Source organism: Mycteria americana, chromosome 12, assembly GCF_035582795.1.
Source record: "Mycteria americana isolate JAX WOST 10 ecotype Jacksonville Zoo and Gardens chromosome 12, USCA_MyAme_1.0, whole genome shotgun sequence".
Classification (NCBI taxonomy): domain Eukaryota; kingdom Metazoa; phylum Chordata; class Aves; order Ciconiiformes; family Ciconiidae; genus Mycteria; species Mycteria americana.
The window spans coordinates 7,768,270-7,787,341 of NC_134376.1; the positions used below are offsets into that span (position 1 = coordinate 7,768,270).

At 43.8% G+C, this 19,072-nt stretch overlaps 1 protein-coding gene across 1 annotated transcript in view; it reads right to left on the bottom strand.

Annotated features, from left to right (window-relative positions):
- FAM20C (FAM20C golgi associated secretory pathway kinase) overlaps nt 1-19,072 on the bottom strand; it is a 59,789-nt gene that overhangs the window by 29,425 nt on the left and 11,292 nt on the right. Inside the window, exon 4 of the mRNA XM_075514833.1 lies at nt 17,435-17,513. Coding sequence (XP_075370948.1) covers nt 17,435-17,513 — 79 coding nt within the window. The remainder of the gene's footprint in view (nt 1-17,434; nt 17,514-19,072) is intronic.

Consider the following 19,072-nt stretch of genomic DNA (forward strand, 5'->3'; position numbering starts at 1 on the left):
AGGCACTGGAGAAACCAGTACCAACTAGACTAGACTAAAGCAGTCTCAGGCTGGGTTGGAAAACATGCTTTCCAAAAGCTCTGCACTAGTACAGATTGCTTCATAGCTTGCTGGAAAGGATTGGGGAGCGATGGAGCGAGCCAGTCTCTAAGAAAATGCATTCAGTACAATGTTCATCCCCACTGAAAACCCAGTTCATCCCCACTAAAGACTCTTTACTGGACACCGCCTGTGAAGTCAAGTCTTTTAGGACGTATTTCCAGATACACCTTTTCCTCCCCCAACATACAATAAGTCTTCCTAAATCCGATTGCCTTTGTAGCAGGCCAGTAAGCACTGTGGCCAAATAGCAGATCTATTTTGGATATGACCTTAATAGTTAAATCCTGCCATTAGGTACACGCACATTGCTCCGGGGGACATAGCGAGCCTTCCCTTGCATCTTGCAGTGCTGGTTTTGCTGATGATTAATATTCGGTTTTGTAAGTTTAATGAAGACATTGTTTCCACTTATCTACAGGTCAGATGGCAATTGCAAAACAACTTACTTGTTAGATGGCTGCAGATTCCCTGCTGATATGTCTGATTATTTATGCACAATGCGCATTTCCAAATAGATGACCATATTAAATTATATGCTTCTGCCTTATTATTTCATGAGTTTTAATGGTTTTCCGTTCCTTTTTTATTAGAAAGAAGAAATAGTCACTCATGCTAATGATGTGCTGTGGCTATGTTTTACATTTACATCTCTAGTTATTGGAACTTCTTTCTAAAGGCGTATCAAAGAGCAACTGCCTGAAACGGTTGATTTTTATCATGAAAATAAAGACAAGAAAGCAGATTGAGGCTTTTTTTCAAAGGTAGTGAGATCTTTTGACTTCTTGAACTATTCTCAGAGATCCAGCAAAAACTTTTCACACACGAGCCTCGTGCTCAGCTGAATTCACTCCTGCACAAAGTCCCTTTGTACCAGTTACACCCAACTCCAACTCCGAAAACTAATCTGTTCCAAAACCTCCGGGCAGACACAGGCACTCCACATGGATACCACCTTTGAGGGATGGGAAAACCTAAGCTGGGTTGCCAGAGAGCAGACACGGTCCACTTCCAAATCACAGCGGGTGGCTCCAAGTTGGCAAAAGCCATCCAAGAGCTCTGCACGCAGCTGGGAGGGAAGAAGGAAAGGCACAAAGACATGCAAAGCTGCTTTGTGGGAGTTTAAGGTCCGTCTCTGACCTGCAACTCATTGATCCACAATTAGACGGGCAGCCCCATGGCATGAGGGGTTCAGCTTCTCCTCCAGGGACGCTGAGCGTGGGGACACTGAGGTTTGAAATGAGACCCAGCGAGAAAGGTCTGTGAATTGCAGGGGAATTTTCTTGCTTCTTTATAAACGCAACTACTACTGTAACATTATTTAACTAAAAATAACCAAGTCAGTTCTAGCTCAAAATGTGATCAGCCCATAAATAGTTAGATAAACTCCTTCCAGGCACATCATGTTCTTGATTTCCATTTGCAACATGTATTAAAGCTCCGCTTATGCATAAGTAATGCCTACGAATGGTAGATGGTAAATTCTCCTTCTTAAACACACAAAACACTCCTACCTTAGTGAGCAAAGGGACAGGACTGTGCTATTATACACCGGCTGATCTTTGGTGTCTGAACACTGCAAGAGCGACCGCTATTTTTGCAGAGGAGATATTTTAACATCTGAATTGCAGATTTCAAATAGCAACATGTGCTCTCAAACAAAAACAAGTCTGTGAGGAATTTATGGGGACCTTTTATCTTCAAAACTGCACCAATTAAGTTTTATTTTCATTACGGTTATAGACTGTGCGTGTTTGGAGCAGCAGGGGAGGCTCCAGAGCTCTTCATTTCACTTCACCTTATTTTGCACCTCTGAGTCCTAACCCTGGGTTACAAATTCAGAGCCCACTTTGATGGATGATAGTTTGACTGCCATGACGTTAAGTTAAACAACAGTCTCATTCCACGCTATAATTACTGCGAACAATTTCATCGTCTGAGGTGTGCTTTGCAGGGTTATGTATTAGCTGATGCTGCTTCTGTCACTGTTCATCACATGAATATTCTCTTCACCTGCTGTGTCTGTGTGTGCCTGAAAGAACCGTGGCATTTTTAATGGCATAATTTCCTGGGATGAACTGGAAAGCAGCACAGCATGGTCTGCATTATTTATATGCTGAGTCCTACAAATGGCAAGGAAAATACTGTAGATTTCCTGGAAATAAATATATTCATTATACTGAAGCCCTGTGCATAGTACACTGTGTGTCACTGAAAGAATTTAATTACTACCTCAAAAGTATCTTCATTTTGCTAGATTTGTAACAAAAAAGAGTGTCTAGACACATTTTAATTCAAAGACAAAAGACTCCTTACCCACCCAAAAATATCCCATGTTAATAAATCTAGAAACATGCCCTACTGTTGCCGCTAATCAGTAGAAAATCCTTAGCATTTTTACAGCATGAAATAAATTGTAGATTGAGCCAACTGGGAACACTAATGACAGAAGCTGTAAAATATTTTGTAACATCAATTACAACTAAAGGAAAAGGACTTGCACCATAGATCAGGAGAATATTTTGCAACCGTGCTTCATTTAAGACTATGATTCCTGAACATGATTTGGGAGTTGATTTGCCAAGAAGGATGTTCAGGAATATGTGACTGGCACCTATGCAATTGTGGTGCTGCTGCAAATCAGCCGTAGCTGCAGAATTAGCTTAGCTGGGAGGATGCATGTCTCTTGAACCTACCTGACAAATCTCCAGGCTCTAGCTGAGGTTTCCAAATCATACTGGAATCAATAATAAATAACCTGATTTTGCTTAAAGCCTTAAAATGGTGTGTCAGGTTCAGTCCAGACCTAAAAAGTGATCTGAGAACTAAAAAATCCTCTTTTTAAAGCTCAGATTTGTTTTTACGCGTTCCTTATTGTTATGCGCAGACGACCTCCCTGACCACGCTCAATAGTCAGATTCCAGGGAAATGACTATTTCTGCCTTCTGACATGCAGGATTTATCAGAAGAGCCCGTTATTTTCTGCTTTACACACTCTCATATGCAGTAAAATTAATTTCAAGTCATCGCTGTAATTTCACCAGCTTGTTTTTAAAAACCTGCTTATAAGCGTCCTTCCATCCCGATGGAATTGCCATTTTCAAAACACAGATGATAACCAGAGGAATAATTTGAAACGGGGACTGTGACAAGGAGAAAAGTTACAGGGGAAAAAAGCAAAAGCCAGGCTTATATTTCCTTCCCTTCCCTCTTCCCCATCATGTGAAAATTATCTCCTTGCCCCAAAATGAACAAATCAGTAGATTCTGAAACGACATCTTTGAAAGAGCCGGTTTTCATCCTGATGCAGAATACATTTCCAATAGCTATACACCACAGGAAAATAATTTCCCACCCAGATACAGCTCGTATTCCTCACACCAGACTTGCTGCAGCTCCACACTCAAGACAGGCAATATTTGGTCACAAGGTGGTTAAATTAAATCTCTCCTCAACACAGAGGAGTTATCCACGTTCAGCCTACAATGTTCCAGCCAAATAATGCTTTGCTAATGATGTCTGCAGTTAGATGACAAATCAGGCTGTTTAAATTGCTTCAGCACATACATCCTTTACAGGCAGGGTATCCAGGTAACCATTCTAGCACGGCTTCGAGGTGGGAGGGAGAAAGCAATAGCTAATTTCTTCAGCTAGGTGGAAAATTAATCCTGAAGAGATTTGTCTGGTTTGTTATGGTCAATTTGAAGAAAACCAATTTACAAATAATTATTTAAAAATGTATTTTAAAATGCGTAGTTATGCAAGAAAAGACAAAATAATTGTCCTTCAAAAATACAATAATGGCTAGGTTTGTTTCTGAAAATAATTAAAAATATTTTAAAGACCTCAATAGGAAGGTTTTCTGTACTTTAATACATGTCAGTATCAACATGCTTCAAATGACAGGCAAAATATCGGTGCAGAATTTCAGATGCTGCAACCAATCACCTTTTTGTACGTTTAATGCTAGCTAAAATATAAAATACTAGATTGTCTTTTTTTTTTCTCCCTAAAGCAAATTCAATAATAATTTTAACACCTGGTTAAGGAAATGTTATTGCTGACCTGTATTAGGGGGTACTGTGGCTCCACTTGAGAGATGCCTGCTAATGGCCTTGAGAGCTTTGGGAAGGTTTAGCTACATCAGTGATGCTGGTTTGGGTGGAGATGGGGCATACGGCGCCTTTTTCACGCCCTGGCATGAGAAGGGGCATGCGGAGGCTCGAGGCTTGATCGGGGTTTCTGAAAGGGTTTCTCTGTGGGGAGCCACGTGGAGAATCAGGAGATGGGACAGGCTCCCCATCTCCACTATGGTCTCCAGTTAGGGGGCCCTGACTACCTCCTTTTCTGTGATCCCTCCCTCGGGCATCCTGAATATTTTAGGTCAGGGGAAGGGGATTCCGCCAGCTGATTCACAAACAGAAATGCTGAGATACGCCAAGAGGCCAGATCTGGTGCCCTCTGAAAGCCAGGAGAGTCCTTCCACTGCGCCCGCAGAGACCCAGTAGCCCCAGACCCCCGAAGATCGGCGCGACCCCTCTTACATCCACCCAGGGGCCGAAGGAGGGGGGAGAAGCCTTCTGCTCTGCCCGCAAACCTGCCCAGGTAGGAGACGCGCTGCTCGCCTCCACCCTTCGCACAAGGAGAACGCCTGGCCCCGTCCCCACACCAGCCCAAGGGACGGCCGCAGTATTGACCCCCACACGACAGAGGGGTGGGACGGGGAAGGGACCGTCACAACCGGCACTGTCCCTGGGGCGGGCTCAGCGATGCACGCTCCCTCGATACGTGCCAGCCGTAACGGCATTTGCCAAGGCGACGGAAGCATTGGCACCCTGGTGTTGTTTCTCTTGCGATGCAGACCACTTTTAAGTATTCACCAGATCTATTAGACAGGAAAATACAAACAACTTTTGATATCCCTTTCCTTGCAACTATTTTGGAAAATATGACTCATTTACTTCTCTTCTAAACAGGAGAAGTAATATTTTCCAGCACTCCCTGAGGATGCATTTAACCAGAAGCTAAGCCAGATGTAGAAACGTCTGCAGAGGTTTTCGTTCCTTTCATAAAAAAAAAGAGGAAAAAAAAAAAGAAAACTGTAAAGCAAGAGTCAAGGTATTATTGGGTTTTAAAGCACCGTTGGCCTTTTGATTACCCTTAAAATCAGATCAGATCACAGCAAAAACACAGCATCTGACCAGCTAGAGAAGGTCACATTGCGAAAGAATGCAGGTGGTCTCATTTTTTAACAGCTAACGTAATAGAAGCACAAATCTTCCAGCCACCAAGGAGCCTCTCCTGGTTTGGCAATTGCCACGTATAATATCTGATGAACTCCGATGTCTCACTGCTCAAGGATAAATTCCCAGCAGGCAGGGGCTGAAGGAACAGCTACACAGTCAGAGGGAAAAAATCTTGTATTATTACAGCAGCCACTTATTTTATTCTCCAGAATTAAAACCTCTTCATAGATAAAAGTGGGGATTTTTTTTTCATCCCACAAAGCAATTTTAGATTTCTATAGAATCATTCAAAAGCAATTAAAATCCTGCTCCTGTTGATGGATTTGTATTCCTTGCTTGCAGTGATGTCAGGCTTTGAAATTCAGGGCTGTTGAGTGTAATTCTTTGGGGCTTTGGAGTCATTGCTGAGTGCCAGAAAACACCTTCTGTAAGTTCACAGATATTAAATGTCTTTGGTAACACCAAAATAGTTTCAAGGCCTGTAGCTATTAAAATCTAGAAGATATTGCAATAAAGAATCGGTGCAATATCAGGCAATTCAATACACTGCAATTTCACCCTTTTAGTGAGTGAATTTTTAGGGGAAAGGAGAGAAGAGAGAATCCAATAACCTAACAACAGTACAGTTAGATAAGAGGGCCCAGGAAGCTTTTCCAAACTGTCCTACTGCATCAAGAGTGACAGACTTACATTGCCAGGGAAAAAAAAAAAAGGAACAAAATCCTTCACAAACAAGCAAGTAAACAACCCCAAACCAGTATCTACACAAAAATGATTCATAGTCCTCATCCATTTAAAGGGCTGTGTTATTTAAACCAGAAAGTGAGCCCCCAATACCAGTGTTTGTTTTGGCTTCGTTTTATATAACAAAGGAAATTGTTGTTAAAAATGTAATTCAGATGTCAGCAACGTGAGGCTGTTCCCAACTGCGGAGGTGCAAAATGGCAGGATTAATACTGCTGCACCTGAAATTGCATGGGAGGGATGAACCCTGATATATGACCCTGGACAAAAGGAACAAGCCATGCCAAACATAACGGGTTTTAGGCACCTCCTGCAATATAGGTACCGTTCTGATCCCTGAGAAGGTCTTTCTCCTGCCAAAGGACCCAGCACGTAATAGGAAAAGCGTAGGGTCAACAATATTGGACACAAAACCTTGCCAAAACATCAGCAAAACACTGATCAGTGATTATGACTATTGGCTTATCAGCACCACTGATGTCTTATCGAGATTGGCATCACCCCAAGAATCTGGTGTTTGTGGATAAACAGGACAATTTCTTTTCTTAGGCCACATTTAGTCTACAGAATTGCTGCATTGTTGCTCCTTGAAAGGCAAATGCAGACAAAGTGAGTTAAATAAAGCTATAATCATGCTGCTGCCTGACATATGAGATTGTTAGAGGCCACCAGGCAGAACTGGCAGAAGATATGGGCTGGCTCAAAATGATTAGAGGAAAATAAAGTCTTCAAGGACACCAGCAAAGCCCAGCTGAAGTCGGCACGGGAAGAATTTGTCTCTTCCGCTGCTGTTCTGGGTGCAGCTCGGCACTTTAGCACAGCTCGGGCTATGGAGTGCAGCGGGGAGGCCATCATGCCGGAGCTAAACCGGAGAAGAAAGAAGGGTTTTCTGTCCCAACTTTGGGCTGAAACCTTTTGCAGCACGGCCAGCCTAAAAGGAGGTATGTGACCATCCACACGCAGAGCCAGCGTTAAATTACAGACAGATCCCGTATCCTTCACAGCATCACATCCTATACAGCAGGGACCAAGGGGAGGCGGAAAGGCAACAACCGATCTTTTCTTTTTTTTTTTTTTTTTTTTTTACGTTTCTCTTCTCTAAACTCAGAGTAATAGATACAAATAGTCTCACTCCTGCAAATCGCATTTGAACTGTGGCTGTCAGGAAATGCAGGCGGTTGGAGGGGGGGCTACAGAAGGTTTTCCATTAGTCCTGCCTTCTGCATGAGCTTCTTGGGTCCCGAAGACAGATGGGTTTGGGACTGCAGCAGAACAGGGGACTGGTGTGTTCAAAGAAATGACAGGATCCAGGCCTGCAAGGAATTCCTCCCCCCATCCCTTCAGATTAGGGGGTTAATTAATTAACAGTTAATTAACGATGTGTCAATCATCATGAAGTGCACGCCTGTGTGAGAAAAGCTGCCCCTCGGGGCAATGAGCATTAAGGCCTTCCCTGGAGTTATGTTTTAAAGAAAGCCCTTGTGACAATTTCTGTGAAGCCCCGAAGAGGATGTTTTAATCCTTTTATCTCAGGATTCACTTCGGGCAAGAGCCAGCCTCTCATAGGAAACCACCTAGCAGAGGGAGTTAAAAAAAAAAATCGCTGTGCTATTGCCTTCAAGGTGAGTCTCTGGAGGACGCAGGACAGTGCCGGGTGCCGGCTGTCCCCAACAAAATGGGGATCTTGGACTGACAGCATCTCAGAAACTACCTTGTCCTCAGTGATGGAGTAGCAGGAACCAGGGGGAGAATTTGAGGGGTATCATCTCTGCTGTGAAACACCCCGTGCCCAAACCAGACACCCCATCACCATGCCCGCTCTTCCCATAGTAACTTCAGGAGGGACGAGCATTTGGACATGAGCACCGAGGAGCTCTGCTCTCGCTCCCCTCTGCCAGATGAACATCCCAGGCTCTTGGCTGCCAGGACATTCATGCCCATCTGCTTGCATGGCACGGTGCCTGCTCACAAGTTGTCAGACAATTTCACGAGTGCCAAAAGAGCCTGGATTTGAATAGGTGGCCTGGATATGCTGCAAAAGCCATCTCTTCTGCATGGCCTCGCCGACTGCTAACAGAGCAGGACCCGCTGTGCTCACACCCCCCGGAGCCACGGACTGGCTCCGGATTGGCGCTGCCCCGCGGTACCGCAGCACGAAAGCGGAGGCTTCACTGCTGCTTCAGGCGAAGCATTAGTGCCCCGAGTGCTACAGAAGCACATAAAAAGCGGCTTCTGTACCAAAATACCCAGTGCACGCCAAGACAACTTCAAGGCACGGTGATACAATCAGCAGCACAAAAGCCCGACTCTCCGAAGCAAAGGCACGGGAGGAGAAGAAACCCCCGCGGCTCCCACGGGCAGCGACAAGTAGGTCAGGCAGAGCAAAAAAGGGCATGTTTTAGGCTAAATTCCCAGTCACCCAGCTCTTGTACCTGGGGTTAGGAGGCTGCAAAAAAAGACATTTTCAACTTGGAGCTGGCTCTGGAAATAGGAAAATTAGGCAGGCAATGGGGAAAGCAGGCTCTGCCCTGCTTGGGCTCTCTGGTTTGCTGGTGGCAGAGCCCAGAGATGTCAGACTGGCTGCTGCGTGGATGCGGGGGGACGCAGAGGCTTGTGGTGGCACCGGGTCCATGCCGAAGGGGACAGCTGCTGTCCTCACCTTGCCCAGGGCTGGCACGAGCCCTCCTCATTGCACCCCGTCCTTCTCAATCTTACGGAGAAAAACAGGCTTTTGCTTTAAGCTGTCTCTGCCATCGTCAGCCCCAGGAGGCAGAGCTGGCGTTGGAACCACAGCATCGCTCTCCCCTCCTCCTGGCTGAGGCTCACTCAGGGCCCTGACACAAAACCTGGGCTTGCAACATGAAAGGCTGAAAAACCTCTGGGTTTTATGCCGTCAGAATCAGATTTTCTGCTTAATAAACCCCTAAAGAATCAGATGCAAAAGAGGTTTGTCTGAAAATTTTGGCCGGATTATCATACCGTGGTGATTCAAACAGGCACAAAATACAGGGAAACATATATATGCTGGGTCAAAATACTCTTCTTGTGTATCATGAGATAGAATCAAACAAAATACAAGTCAGTCATACTAAAAACTAAAGAAAATAGTAATAATCATTGCTAGACCTCCCCGTAAATCTACAGATTAATTTAACATCTTCATTTCTTCTGCTGCTTCATGCCAGCTTATCAAAGCAGTTCAAAATCCATACACAGACTGTGTGTACCTGCAGCCTGTGTGCAATATTTCTGCTATTACAGGTCTCCAGGCACGGGCATGGCATTATTTGTCCTCTGGCCGGGTGACCACCCCTGCATGAAGAATGTGGACCACCGATTAGCAGGGTTTACAAAAGGGACCTGAAGTACTAACAGGATCAGTTGGATGCTGCTGCTGAGAACAGTATCTCGCTTACGTGCTGGCTTGGGTATTTTATTATCCGTAGCGCATAATGCAGCACTTTAAACTGCTTCTATTTACAACAGTTTTGCTGTCCCCCCCTACTCTCCAGCTCCCACACATTTGCAGATGCTATTTACTCTGGGTTTCTGCTACTTCTTCACATGCAAATGAGTCTTTTAGGCTTTCTTACTTTTATTTACCCACATGCAGAACGTTACAGCAGGGTGGAAAATTGTAAGTTAACAAGAAAAGTACTAACGCTATTGAACCAGACACCGAAAATGAAAAAAAACCAGAAGTCAGAAATGTCCAGCGTGTCCTAAAGCTATGTTATTAACAGCTATTATGGCTATTTTAAACACACTTTTTTTGTTTGTTTACAGCAGTGAGTCACCAATAGCATCGTGCCAAGGGCGTAATCTGGACGTGCGCTGTGCGCTCTCTCCTAAGCCTCTCAGCTTTGCCAAAACCTTCCTGTCTTGACACTGTTACTTCACTCGTGGGTCCCTTCCAAATGCCACCCAGCTTTTGCATCGTCACTGACCACGGGACTGTGTCGCCTGAACCAGTGACCTCCGGCAAAGTTGGAGACGGGTCCTCAGCCACTAGACATGCTGTTTCATCAGACCCATTTCACTGCTGCCCATCTCCTGCCCCTTCCGATAGCCAGCGTCCCTAAGTCAAGAAACCTGTAGAAATGTTGAGGGCTTTAACGAGAAGAGCAAACAAACTTCAAACAAATCTCAGCACGAGTGGCCAAATCCCCATCTGCATCCTCCAAAGTGATGGGGATCCTCAGAGCTATCCCTGTGTGAGATAAGGACCAGGGGCAGGGGGGGAGCAATTTAGCTCCATAAAACATCCAAAACCAACTCCTCCCAAGGGGGGGAGATGAGCACGGTGCAACTCGTCTCCAGGATAAAGCTGTGCATGCTGCTCCAGAGAGAAAACAGCTTCAGCCTCCGGTTTACACCACAAGTGTTGCACAAATCATTTTCCCTCCCTGAATTTCAGTCTCTTGAGCCTAGTTTAAGGATTATAAATTGTAGAGAAACGGAGACAAATTCCCATGAAATATTTCAGGGTAGCGGTATCTGCATATCCCACTGAAAACGTTTTGGACACATTTTTTTGCTTAGATTTACTAAGGACATCTTACCTCACTGCTACACCACCGAGTCCCCCACGTGCCAAGCCCTGTTACTTAGCAGTAAATTACAGGTTATGCATTTCATGCCAGCTCTTCCCTTGATAATGTTTGCTGCTTTTCTGCACTGCCGATATAGGGTAAGAAATAAGAAACTGAGGAACTGAAAGTGGGTCTCTCATTAGAAGACAAAGCCACAGGGCTGTATTTCTTGGTATGTAGAAAATTAAAATGAAGAAGTAGCTTGATTAAAATCAGACACTGAAGATGCTTCTTTTCTAATACACTATGGTATAAAAAAAAAAATGTTAGCTGCTGCAATAGCTGGCTTTTAAAGAAAAAATAAACACCAGCATGTCTTTGTTCCCGAAGACTAATTAGCAAGATTCTATAAGCACTTCGATAGAAGGCAGCTAATCAAGCAGCAACACTTCACTACTGTAAAATATGACTGCCCACTCAGCTCTCCCTTAAAACGGCGGTAAGAGGCAGGTACAGTCAGTACCTGTGGCCCTTTGTGTCTGTGTAACACAAGAACAAAAATAGATATTGAGCATCGTGTTATTGTCTGCCAGAGAAACCCCAACAAATGAGCTGAAGAAAAATGCAAGCCTTGAATCACTCGTGCAAAAAGCCCCAGGCACAGAGACCATGGGTCTGACGTTTCTGTGAGCTGCGGAGCGAAGTCTTCTCCTGCCAGGAGCTGGAGATGCCGTGGGGAAGCTGGGGAGAGGGATTTTGGGGAGAATTCACTGGTGGTGGTGGATGGCATGTTCTCAGTGCCGGGAAGCGGGACGGAATGGGCTGAACCCCACGGATGTGGCGATATCCAGCGAAACAGCGCTGGTCTGCTGGAGGAAGGTCTGCTCCCTCCCACCACTGGGACTCACGTTGTCCCGTCCCGGCTCAGAGCAGTTCCAGGAGAGGTAACCCGGGGCGGCTCAGCTTGGGACAGCACAACAGAGCTGGTGCAGAAAGAGAGGGAAAGAGATTTGTTTTCCCCTTCCTGGCTGCCAGCATGGTGAAACGCTGCTGCCACGGATCCCTGCAGATCCTAACCTAAATGGACAACCTTTGAGCTACCTGGACTTTGCAGACTTTGACTCTGGGGTCATTTCATAAACATGCTTGCAGAATTTGAGAACAAATTTCTCCTGGGCTGGATGGGATTGATCAATATTTCAGCCAGCAGTTGCCGAGCTGTGGCAAGGGGAAATGCAGTGCACGGTGACAGACAGAGGACTGGATTTCATTGCTGTCCGGGGCCATCAGTCAGCCTCAATCCTGATCCAGCTCCCCTTGAAGTCACCGCAAATTTTCCAGTCTGCATAAATGAGATTTGGACCAGAGGCACTGCGGAGTCCTAAAACTCAATTTGCATTGAAATACTGAACAAGTCTGATCTGATGAACAGGATTAGTTATAAAAGAGAAAAACAGTTCATGCATAATATACCAAAAGTTAAAGAACTAAAATACTACACGGCAACCTCTATTGTCCTTATTTAGGACCACATTCAGCTCTCATGTGCTTTAAATATCAAGTGATATAATTCATCCAGTTTACTCCAGATGTATTTCTGATGTAAGTACAATCAAATCTGCCTGTCAGTCTCACTCAGGTAAACATTTCAGCAGGGATTTGGTAGGTAAGGATTTGAATGCCCTTAAAAAGCCCAAAATCTCATGGATGAGGTCCACAGAATATCTGGTTACTGATTATTACTTCCAGCAGCAAAGAAAGCATTTCTTCTTCATGATGTAACGAGACAGCACTCCTTGCAATTTTAAAATACACCTATACAAACTGAATACTGGGATTACTAGCTTCAACCTTTCTGACCAGTTTATTCAGCCGTAGGCGTCCAGTAACGCACCTTGCGCAGAACCAGCGCTCTCCAGTGACCGGCACGGTAACAGGGCTTAAGCCGAGTGACAAAACATAGAGGCTGGGTTTATACTTTGACCAGCGGCTGCTCAGTCGGGTTTCGCGTAGCACATTCCAGTGTGCCGAAGTGTTAATCCTGGAAGGCTTCTAGCATAGCAGCTACTGTATTGCATATCTCACTTCTCTAGATGCTCAGAGAAAACATTGCAATTTGATTTAATTGCTATGTTGACTTATAACAGTATGTTTATACTGGATGCCTGCCAGCTGAAATGCAACAGGTTTGCAAAATGTATTTCCTCAAAACAGCATGATATGCAATGTAATACGGAAAGCAATCTTCCAGCAGCCCCGATTCTGAAGTTCATTTCAAGTCCTCTGACTTGGAAGCAATGCTACCAATTCGGAAGAATTACACCAGCCTAATTGATATGATAATCAGGCCTGGAGGCTGCATTTCGCAGGTACAACAGTCACACTGCAGCTTCGGAAAGGGAATATTACTGTAGGAAATGAAAGCAATTAACAGTATTACGGGGATTGTTTGGCCTATTTAATATCCCTATCAAAAGATGCATTATTTGTTGAGCGATCCTAAAAGGAAATCAAAGAGAAAGTTAAAGAACGTTGCTAATCCTTTGTCGCTATAAGTATGACATTTAAAAGCCAGTAAAAAGCCGTGCTTTGGCAACCAAAACAAAAATATTATCTTCCCCATGACCTTGGCTGCTAGATTTCAGCCCAGCTAACAGCGCCTAGGTCTTTGAGCCAAAAGATATGCTACAGGAACATTACAGAAGCTGAAAGGTGAGCGTGTTTGGTTTATTTCTGTGGAGCACCAGCTTTGCCCTGGACCATGACTACCAGCTTATTTTGTGGCTGGCACTGGGACGGGTCGTGTCCCTGAGGGCTGCAGGAACCAGGAGATGTTCCCAGTGGGCAGCATTATTTTCTACAGCAGCGAGTTTCAGGAGGGGCAAAAGGTACGAACAACGTGGTCAGCAGTGTTTGATCAGTTAATGAACGGGATTTTGTGAGAAGATTGCCGTGATTGAAGGAGACTGGATTTTGTGACCCCAAAAGTCTCTTCTGGCCTGGTATCACCTTGATGCTAATTGGTTCTGCTTTATTAAAGACTTTAACCGTGAACTTTAGCTACTGAAAGAAACAGCCGTGTGGCTCTTACCAATCCGGTACTGTGACTTGTAAAAACAGAAGAAAAGAAAAAAGATGTTAAAAATATCAAGCAAAATCTAAAGTTGAAACAGAACTGGCTTTCATCTGTTTCAGTCAAAAGTGAGTTCACTAGATACAGTAGTATTTCTTTGAATGGAACAAATAAACCTCAAAGATTTTATAATGAATACCCTTTCTACACATTTCTACAAAGCAATCTATAAAACTGGGAATGAGAGATGTCATTCTTAAACACATGCCACAAGACACTTTTCTTACAACTCCAATAACAAGGTATCATTTTCTATTCGATCCTATTTGGCTTTTCCATAAGGAACTGTAAAAACCTCTCTCAAAATCCTGGCACCAGCGTATGCAATAGGAATCCTAACACTGACTCTGCTGGAGCACAATCTCCTTCTTGAAGAATAAAGCCTTGGGAGGGAAAAAAATAGTGTGTTGGTTTTGTTGCTGAGCCAGCTATTTAACTCCCCCAGCTAGCAGAAACAAAGGGAAACCAAATAAAACTATAAAGCGCATGTTCCTTTTGGACAAATAAGCCAAAACCCTTTGAAATTTATGGCTCTACACCATCCCTACCTGATAAGTCATATAGAAAGCTGTGGCTGCAGATATCAGCGATCACGTAAATAAATTTTATTATGCTGTACAATACTAGTACAGTTAGACACACTAATCATGGGAGAAGGGGAGGTTGCTATTTTTTTCCTGTCCCATATGGTAATAATTTTGTATGATTGAACTGTTATGAGCTAAATAAAACTACACATTAACTGTAAGATACATTGCAAATACATTAAATCTTCCCTGGAGTTTTAGCAAATACTCGCTTTTTCTATGATGCATTTAGAATTAGCAAAGGAATCTACACTGGGCCATAGGATTTATAAATAGATTTGGCTTCCTCTGCAATACTTTATGGGCAATTATTTCAGAAATGAAGATGCAGAGCCACAAATAAATAAAATAATTGCAGCTGATCAGGCTTTATTTACCGCTATCACATTTCCCTGACTGTTAAGCTTCCCTCCTCTCATTTTCTCCACTAGCCTGAATCAATGACCAGATGAAGAGTTGTCAGTTAATACCAAACACTGAGCACAAAAGGTGCCAAAGGCAGACTCTGGTTTCCCCATTTCCAAATCCTGCCTGGGCCTTTCTGGAGCTGGCTTGCTCCCTGGATAAATTGAATGTGGAATTGCGAGGCTGGGAAAGGGCTGAGCAAGTCAGATGAGTTCTGCAGGGTTTCAAGCAATTTGCCAGGGAGTGCATTTTGCTGTGACTCGCCTGCAGAAGTCAATTCCAAAGGTCTGGAGACCTCCCCTTCCGCTAGCAGATGCCCGGCTGCGTCAGGGAAGGGTTCACATGGTCTTCCCTGTCTGCCGCAATCCTGCTCAAACAGGTATTAATTCCGTTTGGAAGATACCGAGTACAGCTATGCACAGCAAAAACACCTTTCCAGGTAGTTCAAATGAATGAAACCCAGGTAGAGACTGGCCTCATGCCTGCATATTACCCTATACGTACCCCACACCATTCAGCTTTCAGTACTTCAGAAAAGTACTTTTTTTTAGTTCTAGGCTTCTTATTTCTGTATAAAGAAATGATGCTGCAAACCTCTCCAAGAACTTAATCAACAACAGCCCATAAGCTGGTGAAAGAGGCCAGTGGGACCAGATGCCAAAGGACCTAGGAAGATTTATGCTAGCCAAGCATCTGGCTCCCTGTTCACTGTTATCAGAATGAAGACAAATGCTTGCAAACATCCTTATTCAAGATCACTAATGTGTTCAGCGATGCTCAGCACAAACGCAGCGGCATTGCTACTGTAAGGTGTGGTGCCTGGGAACACAGCTGCTGAATGCTCTAATGCTGCTTTTTCCAGTGGCGTATGCAATGCATAGAGCAGTGAGAAAATAGGGTGTTGCTGCCCTTCAAATCAAGCAAAGGGAATGATTAAGACATCATAATTTTCTGTTATTGTTCTAGTGGATGGTAGTAATTGCTTCTACACAGGAATGTGGCTATACCTCTATTGTCATCCATCATCTTGCCAAGGCTGTGTATAGTACAGTAGAAACGGTAAACTTTTGATTTGACCTCATTAGCATTCCCAGAATTACAATGTCATACCAATGATAAAGATTGAGATTATCTACATCTCAGCAAATGGAGAAGAAACAAATCACACACTATATAAAAAGCCAACAGCACAACCACGATTCTGCCAAACACTTAAAGGCTGCTCAAACCCACCTGGTTCTTGATTTCGCATGTGGGCAGGACACAATTAAGAATTGTGCCTATATGCATCCAACTTGCAGATGTAGGGGGATGGACCCATGCATTGATGATCTGAGGACTTGGGGAGAGGGCAGAGAGAGGAAGGGAAGATGCTGGAGTAGACGCTCTCTGATACCACCTTCCCTCTGACTTGGCAGTATTATCTGTGCTTCCTCTGACCTCTCCCAGACAATCAGTGATCCACTAGAAACATGGAGAAATTTGTTTGCAGTTTGGGAAATAACACAGAGGCATTTGGCCTTTGCACAAATGCCATGTTGCTGCTGGGAAGCTCATAGGATTCCCTGGTGATTCCCAGCATAAATGTACATAAGGAGGGTTCCGGCTCAAACAGGAGTTGAAGGAAAGTGGGACCAATTATTTGGCCCTACTGGCAGTCAAATAAGATCAAGTCAAATCTGTACTTGTCTGAGGCCAGTCTACAGCAAATCTATAGTGAAACGGAATTTCTCAGTCTCCAGCCAGCAGTTTACCCCCTGAGCTGTGCTCCCTTCTGTAACGGTAACACAATGCCAACACATATTCCAAACCACTCGTTCTCGGTTACTTTAGTCTTTTACGGACCATCCTAGAGGAAATTAACTGAACTTCCCTACAGTGGGAAGAAAAGAAGGAAATGGATTTATTATTCCAGTGGTACCCTTGACACAGATATTGAGTAGTTTCATTAAACATTTTGCAGCCCCAAGTGTCTTTACTAAACCCTCCACAATAAGCAGAGTCATTTTCCTTATTACAACACAAACACACAGGTCCGGATTCAGAACTCATTTACATCTGCTTTGTATCTGAATAACTTCCCTCATCTCAATGGGATCTGGGCAGGTGCAAATCAAGGCTGCATCATCCTAGTCCTTCCCATTCTCTCTAGATTCATTCCCTTGCAGTACCACTCTCAAACTCATTTATAGAGTTAGCATAGCCACAGCCAAATGACTAATACAACCCTTTAATACAAACAACAATAAATCAACAGATTAAATTATAATTTATCAGACAAGTACTCTTTAGGTATTCCCAAAGCTGTTCTGAACCATCTCTTTTGTCTGGCCATATTCCAGAGGAGCACTGACACTAGGTAAAGCTCAGACCTGTAGAGTAAGTTTACATAAGAAAGAAATGCTGAAAACATCCTGTATTTATGATGGGAGACTTCACAGAGATCAGAGCGAATAACATTCCTGAGAAGATTGTAATGTATCTGAAGCCGCCTCAGCACCTTTTCCAAAGACCAGTCTAGCAGGGCAAGGTTTCAACAGCCCCTGAACCTCTACATTCAGCAGCAAGCCTAGGGAAGCAGACACATTAACCTTGAGAGATACTACAGCAAACTTTTAACGGCTTAGAAAATGGCAGCAGGCTATTCCACCACAATTTCACTTTACAACACAGACTTTTTTCACTTACTTCATTGGTTTGAACAATGCTTGTCCATAGTTCTGGAACGTCATGATCAGCTTCAGCTGGGTGCCTCCTGATTTCATCGCTGTGGGAAAAAAACCAAAACTGCTTTAAAATGCTACATGTGGATCTACTTACATTCAGCTTCCTTGAAACAAAATCACATATCTTTTGCTCTGTATTAGATTCAGCACTGTGGTATCTGAGCACCAAGCAGGGTAATCCTAACTGGACAACGGATTATTCAGCGGGTGCAGAGTACAGGGGAGGGCTTTGAGCTGCCAACCAGGACTAAAAAGAGATTGTACTCCCTGACATGTCTTTGTCTTCTTCAGTTGGCTACTATGGGCTCCATAAGCACCCTAATTGAATGGCATGTGTAGGAACAGACCATTGGAGTTTTGTTTTCTCCCTCTTCAATCGCTTTTGGAGTTCCTTTTAACAAGGGACACACATTGGGAAAGGGGATGGGGTGCTTTTGAAGACAACTGCAGCTGGGATGTACAGTCCAACGTGCAGCAGACATCTCCTTAATTAAAAGTATGAGCAGATACTATAGCAATCTCTGATCTCTGCTGTGACTCTAATAGTTGTTGCTGAGCAGTAAAGATATGTAAATTCACCTCCTCTAAGCACAATGGATATGTATCCAAGCCCATCCATTAACTTCAAGGGACCCCAAAGCGGCTCGTACAGGAGAGCAGAGCTGTGCAGAGCGGGTCGCTGGCTCTGCTGGGAGGGTAGGAGAGGGCACGTGGAGGCAGCAGGGACTGCGGTCCATGCTGCATACCAAGGACCATCTTTGCTCAAACATTAAATGCGCTCAGTTCCCAGTTGAGAGCCAACGGGAATTTAAGACTGGCATTTATTCATACCAGTCTAAACAATTTGGACAATATCATGTTAACAGCCAGATTATATTGTTTCTAAAGTCAGAGCGAATTTTTTTATATATAAGAATTCATAAAAATGCATTTTGCTTGATGATAAGGTTACTTAAGAAAGATAAATATATACTTTGGCAAACCAGCTGCTTTTTTGCCATCTCAATGAAAACTGCTCTGAATAAATAAAATGACCTATACCCTGACTCCTTAATTCACTTCTGTGTTCGGAGAGGCAGGCCATGGCAGTCGTGTCTGTGTGGATGAGTCAGTCCTTTAAAAATGCTTCCTACGAATGATCAGATAATCAATCCCTTTCGTTACAGTTCTGACAGAGCCTGTGTCAACTGGAGAACTACATAAATGTCAAGTTACCTTGCTCGGTAAATTTTGGCTTAGAGCTGCCCTTGTTCCACCTATATAGCTTGTACTTTTTTTTCTCTAACCAATGCCATTAGCTGCCCATCTTTTTAATTACTCATCTCTGTGCCTTATTACTGTTAGGTCATCAGCTCTCTTTCAGCACTTGTAATCTATATCTTTGCAACAAAATGCTATGCAAATCTGGTCAGTGTAATTATACTTCCCCTAGAATAAAATCCCTCCTGCCTTGCTGTTTTGCTGACCCCAGCCTTCTCTTGCATTTCCAGTTTATCCCAAAGGAACAAATAAATAATTAGAAATTAAAGGGCATTAAATAACTTGCACTGAACAGGTAAGGCAGAAGCACATGGTTTTCACATATTAAACTCTCTCTTGT